Genomic DNA, 7,351 nt, shown 5'->3' with positions numbered 1-7,351 from the left:
CCAGCATCCTGTTCTCACACTGGCCAACCAGGTGCCTGGGGGAAGCCCACAAGCAGGACCCGAATGCAAGAACACTCTCCCCTCCTGAGGCTTCCGGCAACTGGTTTTCAGAAGCATGATGCCTCTGACTAGGGTGGCAGAGCACAGCCATCATGGCTAGTAGCCATTGATAGCCCTGTCCTCCATGAATTTGTCTAATCTTCTTTTAAAGCCATCCAAGCTGGTGGCCATTACTGCATCTTGTGGGAGCAAATTCCATAGTTTAACTGTCCGCTGAGTAAAGAAGTACTTCCTTTTGTCTGTCCTGAATCTTCCAACATTCAGCTTCTTTGAATGTCCACGAGTTCTAGTATTATGAGAGAGGGAGAAGAACTTTTCTCTATCCACTTTCTCAATGCCATGCATAATTTTATACACTTCTATCATGTCTCCTCTGACCCGCCTTTTCTCTAAACTAAAAAGCCCCAAATGCTGCAACCTTTCCTCGTAAGGGAGTCGCTCCATCCCCTTGATCATTCTGGTTGCCCTCTTCTGAACCTTTTCCAACTCTATCATATCCTTTTTGAGATGAGGCAACCAGAACTGTACACAGTATTCCAAATGCGGCCGCACCATAGATTTATACAATGGCATTATGATATTGGCTGTTTTATTTTCAATACCTTTCCTAATTATCGCTAGCATGGAATTTGCCTTTTTCACAGCTGCCGCACACTGGGTCGACATTTTCATCGTGCTGTCCACTACAACCCCGAGGTCTCTCTCCTGGTCGGTCACCACCAGTTCAGACCCCATGAGCGTATATGTGAAATTAAGATTTTTTGCTCCAATATGCATAATTTTACACTTGTTTATATTGAATTGCATTTGCCATTTTTCCGCCCATTCACTCAGTTTGGAGAGATCTTTTTGGAGCTCTTCGCAATCCCTTTTTGTTTTAACAACCCTGAACAATTTAGTGTCGTCAGCAAACTTGGCCACTTCACTGCTTCATGATCAGGAACAGTGTAACTCAGAGAACCAGTTGTTGGGAAGACAAACAGGGAAGGGCATCCTTCTTTTTTCTTTCTTTCTGTTAAATGGGAAGTCAGAAAACATCTGACCAGTTACCAGACTTTGGGTTGTATTCAACTAACTCCTACTCAGAACAGACCCGTCAAAATGAATAAGCCTAAGTTGGTCACGCCTATTAGCTTCAGTGGGTCTCCTCTGCATAGGACTAGCACTGAAATCTCCCTTTAGCTGGACTTTTGTCCTGAAGCTGCAAAGAAACTCTCAGGCGCTGTCACAGGTCAGTAATAAAGCAAACGCGTTGCACGCATCAGAAGGTCCCAGGTTCAAGCCCCGGCATCTCAAGCAGGGCTGGGAAGGATCCAAGAGAACATAAAGAGCTGCTGCCCATGAATTATTATGGCCGATATTATTATTAATTATCATGAAGCCCCATTTATTAGTGGCTTGTCACATAAGGCATCTTGCAAAATTTAAAGAGCATAAGATTATTTTAAAAAATAACAAGACCCTAATACTTTACAGTAAAAGCCATTCAATAAAACAGCCTTTCAAGAAGGCCCAACGAAAGAGCAGCCGGGCCATTGCGCTTCCACCAGTCTGACGGCAGGAGGCGCTGCCTCGCCTTATTGCAGGGCATGCTCCCTGCGTTGTGCTGGAGCTCCCTCTGCCGGCCGCTTTCGGGAACAGCAAAGGCGCTCCCAGCGCGCCGAGACGGGAGGGCGGGGAGAGAAAGACGAGGAGGAGGAGCGGGCGGTGCCGGTGAAACGGAGTGCGCATGCGCCGAAGCGGGCGAGGACACGCAGAAGGAATCCGCTTGCAGGAGGAGGGGGAGAACCCGGAAGTAAGGGGGAGCACGTGGCTGGAGGAGGCTGGTGAATGGGGAGGGGGCATTAATTGCCTGGGCTGATTGCGGGGGGGGGGAGGTTAAGAGCCTGCAGCTGGCCCCACCCTTGCAGACAAGCTGATCTCCCCTCCAGAACAGCTGAGTTGAGGGACCCCCAATTTTTGGCTGGGAGCAGAAGAAAGTGGATCAGGTGCCCTAATGCGGGGGGGGGGCGCCTGCGAGGAAGATATTTTTGGAGGGGGGGCTCCTGCTTTGCTTTCGCCTTTCAGGGGCTTGGCTTCTTCTTCCTCCTTCTCCAGAGGGAGAAGGTACATCTTGGGCTGCAGGGGACAGAACGTGGCGGGGAGAGGCTTCTGCCTGGGCTCCACTCCCATCTCCAGCAGGTTCTGACCCACCGGCCCCCGCCTCTTCGCTCCCAAGGGACCTCCTCTCCGGATGTGGGGCTTCCCAGGCAGCTGCACCAGATTTAAAGTGGAGAGGGGCAGAGCCGAGGACTGTTTGGGGGCCTTTTGAGCTGGGACAAAACTTGCAAAAGGGGGCGGGCCAGAAGAGCCCAAGGAGGCTGTGGAGGAGTTGGGGGGTGGAGGTGGGGTCATGCACTGACCTTGGGGATTTGGGAACGGAGGGGGTCCTGGGGGGTTGTGTCAGAATTTGAAGGCAGGCCAGCCAGGGACAAGGCTGCTGTACAACCTGGTGGCCCTTGCAGCTGCCCAAGGTGGAGAAATGAGGGCAAGCAATAGCTTTCCCGAATCCGTAGCAGGGGAGGGACTTGAACTCAGGACTCACAGACCAGATTCCCCTCTGGCCCCCGGACTGCCTGTGTCACTACTCAGCCTTCCTTTCTGCTCCCTTCCACACCATAGTCCTGTGGGAGAGGAATGCTCTGCCTCAGTGCATCAAACAGCTTGCCTGGATAGTTCTGACTGTGCTGCGGCCCTGCCTTTATTGAGTCACTGCCAGGTTCAGTCCCTGGCACCACCATGGCAGGTTGGGAATGGCCCATGCCTGAAACTTTGGAGAGCTGCTGCCAGTCAGTGTAGGCAGTACTGAGTTTGTTACTGTTATGTGCCTTCAAGTTGATTATGACTTATGGCGACCCTATGAATGAACAACCTCCAATATCATCTGTCATGAACCACCCTGTTCAGATGTTGTAAGTTCAGGTCAGTGGCTTCCTTTACGGAATCAATCCATCTCTTGTTTGGCCTTCCTCTTTTTCTACCTCCTTCTGTTTTTCCAAGCATTATTGTTTTTCTAGTGAATCGTGTCTTCTCATGATGTGTCCAAAGTAGGATGACCTCAGTTTCATCATTTGAGCTACTAGTGATAGTTCTGGTTTAATTTGTTCTAACACCCAATTATTTGTCTTTTTCACAGTCCATGGTATGCGCAAAGCTCTCCTCCAACACCACATTTCAAATGAGTTTTTTCTCTTATCCACTTTTTTCACTGTCCAACTTTCACATCCATACATAGAGATCGGGAATACCATGGTCTGAATGATCCTGACTTTAGTGTTCAGTGACACATCTTTGCATCTGAGGACCTTTTCTAGTTCTCTCACAGCTGCCCTCCCCAGTCGTAGCCTTCTTCTGATTTCTTGACTATTGTCTCCATTTTGGTTAATGACTGTGCCAAGGTATTGATAATCCTTGACAAGTTCAATGTCCTCATTGTCAACTTTAAAGGAACATAAATCTTCTGTTGTCATTACTTTAGTCTTTTTGACGTTCAGCTGTAGTCCTGCTTTTGTGCTTTCCTCTCTAACTTTTATCAGCATTAGTACTGAGCTAGATGGACCATCTAACCTGATTCATCTAAGGCAGCTTCCTATGTGATGCCAAGCCAGCCCAAAGGTACTTGCCAGCTGCCTTAAAGGGAGGGGGGCAAGTGGAGTGCGGGGAGAGGAGTGCAATACGATTTACAGGACAAGGTAGCAGCGACTGGAGAAGGCAAATGCTTTGCTGAAAGACATCAAAATCAGGTTGCCATATTGGTCTGTGAGAACAAAATTAACACGGATGATAACGCTTGACTTTCTATTAGGACCTACATTAATTTTTTAATTAAATTTGTATCCCGCCCTTCCAAAGGAGCCCAGAGCAGCAGACATCAAAATGTTAAAGCAATACCATTTAAAATAAAATGAAACATATTTAAAACAATTAAAACCAACTGAAGCATTTAGAAAATATCAAAAAACTTCTTTAAACAATCACATACCCTGACAGTTACTAATTTCAAGGTTGCCATGGTCAATATCTCTCAGCCATCTGATACCTGGGTAAACAGGAATGTTTTTAAATTTCTCCTGAAAGTCACCAGCGAGGGAGACAGACACAACTCGCCAGGGAGGGCATTAAACAAACGGGGAACCCACCCAGAAGGCCCTGTCGAGGGTCAGCACCAACTGGGCAGCAGCCAGAAGTGGCACCACCACCAGGGTCTCCCCTACTGGGATGGTGGATAGAACATGTTTGTTAATGTTGTGTGTGAGCTTTTTCACTTTCACAGAATTCTTCCTGTAGGCTGTGTGTTAAGGCGGAGGGGGCACTTTGAGGAAGGCAGGAAATTCTGCTTCTGAGTGAGGCCAAGCAACTAAACCCTTGTCTGCAACTTGTTTCAGTCTTACCATGTCAGTTTTCAGTCCATCCGCACCCTTGTCAGTTGGCCAGAAAGAGAGAGAGTGCCCTCTCCCTGGATGACTATTAGGCCATGGGATACGTTTTACTAAATGAAAAATGGGATCGCCTGTGCCTCCATTTCCCGTAACAGACAGCACCATCCCAATTAATCTGCAAAAGCTCCCGCTCTTCTCCCCTGAAACCTTGTTTCCAGCCTCTTCTGTTGACATTCCCCTTTTTCGGACTTATTTTGAGGGCTCAGCCCGAGGAAGAGTTGTCTCACATGAAAGCTTGCATGCTGCATTGGTGGGAACTCCTGTTCAGTCGCAGAGCGTGCTGGGAGGCCTGGGCCACTCCCAGCCTTCCACATGGGATCATAGAATCATAGTAGAGTTGGAAGGGGCCTATAAGGCCATCCAGTCCAACCCCCTGCGCAATGCAGGGATCCAAATCAAAGCGTTCCCAACAGATGGCTGTCCAGCTGCCTCTTGAATGCCTCCAGTGTCAGAGAGCCCAGTACCTCTCTAGGGAATTGGTTCCATTATATTGAGCATAATATGTGGGATGGAGAACCTTGGAGGAGAATTGGGAAAGGAATGGAATTAAATACGTAAGATTTTCTCCTTCCAGCTCTTTCTGGGATGCTTCGTTCCTTTGGCAGCCTGAGTCCTGGCACCGCCAGCAGCAGCAGCAGCAGCCGCCTCTGGGGGAGATGCCAGATTTTCTGCAAACAAGCCAGGCACCACCTCCAGCCAACTGGCCACCACCAACTTGCATACTTGGCCAGCGCTTCAGGCTGGCGGGCACCTACACTGAATGCCTTGGAAAAGGGCACCACCTGCATTTCTGGCTCCGCTACCTGCACCGCAGCGCAGAGCATCCTTCCTGCAGCGAGAGGGGCTTTGTACCATAGCAGGGGGTGGCAGCAGAAGACCAGCTGGAGGCCTTTCTCCCAGAGGAACCCACAGAGCCCCGCCTCCAGCCCACATCTCCAGCTGAAGACGCGTTTGCTCATCACCTTCCTCTTTGGGAGTGGGATCCTGGCCGCCTGGCTGTACATGCGGGCGGAGAAGTCCCAGAAGGAAAAGCTGAGGCGTATCAAGGAACTAAGGAAGGTGGCCATCGGGCAAGGGGATTTCCAACTGGTGGACCACACGGGGAGGCCCCGCTCCAAGGCCGACTTCAAGGGCAGCTGGGTTCTGCTCTATTTCGGCTTCACCCACTGCCCAGATATCTGCCCTGAGGAGCTGGAGAAGATGAGTCGCGTGGTGGAGCTCCTGGACAAAGAGGACCAGTTGCCCCGCGTCCAGCCCATCTTCATCACGGTTGATCCCGAGCGGGACAATGCGGAGGCTGTGGCCAAGTACCTCCAGGACTTCCACCCACGCCTCTTGGGGCTGACAGGCACACCCGAGCAGGTGCGTGAGGCTGGCCGGGCCTACCGCGTCTACGCCAGCACTGGGCCCAAAGACCAGGATGGCGACTACATCGTGGACCATACAGTGATCATCTACCTGCTCAGCCCGGACGGACTGTTCATGGACTATTACAACCGGTACAAGACGGAAGAGCAGATTGCTAAGAGCATTAAGGGCCACATGGACTCCTACAAGAGCCTCTTTGACTGAGCTGGTGCTTCCGTCGTCCTGAACTCTGGGCCCTGAGAGAGCAGGTCTTTGATGCTGCTTAAATGGGCTCAACTCTTTGTAGGGAGGGGACTATTTATATTCATGGGCTTCTGTTGTGACATCTTGCGGTGATGAGTTCCAGAGGCTATTTCAAAGGAGAAATAATTTTGCGATGAATTGATACCACACATGGCGTCTACATGCTTTTCTTTATTGTTTCCTTAAACATTTTTGGGAGGGTTTTCACCCCTCAGTTTTGCTTCTTGTAAAATTGTTTTGGGTACTTTTATATAGACAGACACTGTGCTTTGGTTTCCAGGCATTTAAGACAGCTGCACCAAAGGCAAAGCATTTCTCCATTCCTTTCAAAACTTTCATTGGGTATGGATAAACTCCCCTGGTCCTTAATTCTTCCCCTCAGCAGAATAGAACAAAGCCTGCAGGTTAAGCACAGATGTGCCCACATCATCCCACTCGTAAAACAGAGGTCCCCTCTTGCAAAATTGTAGGCAATCTTGGTTTCACTGAGGGAAATGAGAACCTGCTGTCGCCTCCAAGGAGCGTATCCCTTCTCCAGCATCATCTCAGACTGTGCCAACACTCCCATCCCCAAATCTGTTTCCCCTTGCTGAGCTGTAAAATTAAATCTCCCTGTAAACCTGTTCTAGAAATTTGTCCCAATCCATTAAAGAAACAGGCCAGGCCACTTCAACAAAGAAACTCATTCTAAGTTTGAGTTACTCCTAAGTTTTCTGAAGGTTTTGTTGTGATGTGCCTTCAAGTCGATGACGACTTATGGCAACCCTATGAATTAGTGACGCGTCAAGGCGAGTTTGGCAGCAGAGCGAGGAGGCCAGGGCCCCCCACTCTGCCCGTCTGTTCCCTGACCTCAACTAAACCGCAGTTTCCAACCCATTGACGTAATAAACCTTAAACAAAACTATGCAGGTAAGAAGCCAGCAGGGGTGTGGGGGCTTTCCAGTGTTTTGCACCGCCTGCAGCATGTACGACTATCTGCCTGTTGGACAGAAGTCGTGGGTGTGCTCTCGGTGCAATGAGTTCCTGGCTCTCAGGGAACGACTTCATTTCCTTGAGGCCAAGGTGGCAGACCTGGAAAAGCTGAGAGAGGCAGAGAGGTGTGTGGAGGAGGCCCTCAGGGACGTTATAGCTGTGTCCCACTCCAGCGATGATAGCTCTCCTGCTATCATGGACAACGATGGTCTCGGGGAAGGAGAGCATCC

General features: G+C 49.9%; 1 protein-coding gene across 3 annotated transcripts; it reads left to right on the top strand.

Annotated features, from left to right (window-relative positions):
- The first annotated feature begins 1,717 nt into the window (after positions 1-1,717).
- On the top strand, positions 1,718-6,737 carry LOC133363249 (protein SCO2 homolog, mitochondrial). 3 transcript variants are annotated; one of them, XM_061582637.1, is made up of 2 exons: positions 1,718-1,855; positions 5,113-6,737. In XM_061582637.1, exon 2 carries the CDS (start codon positions 5,124-5,126, stop codon positions 6,108-6,110), a length of 987 nt encoding a protein of 328 aa, XP_061438621.1. In that variant the 5' UTR covers positions 1,718-1,855; positions 5,113-5,123; the 3' UTR covers positions 6,111-6,737. The 3 variants fall into 3 exon arrangements, with proteins under 3 accessions (XP_061438621.1, XP_061438623.1, XP_061438622.1); XM_061582639.1 differs by lacking the exon at positions 1,718-1,855 and adding an exon at positions 1,971-2,048; XM_061582638.1 differs by lacking the exon at positions 1,718-1,855 and adding an exon at positions 2,511-3,021.
- The last annotated feature ends 614 nt before the right edge of the window (positions 6,738-7,351 follow it).

This window comes from Rhineura floridana, chromosome 8, assembly GCF_030035675.1.
Source record: "Rhineura floridana isolate rRhiFlo1 chromosome 8, rRhiFlo1.hap2, whole genome shotgun sequence".
NCBI classification, from domain to species: Eukaryota; Metazoa; Chordata; class Lepidosauria; order Squamata; family Rhineuridae; genus Rhineura; species Rhineura floridana.
Note: the sequence above shows the minus strand (reverse complement) of the source record. Positions and strands in the feature narration are given on the sequence as shown.

Coding starts and splice junctions, on each gene's coding strand:
- LOC133363249 (XM_061582637.1), top strand. CDS start 5,124: ATGCTTCGTTCCTTTGGCAGCCTGAGTCCTGGCACCGCCAGCAGCAGC.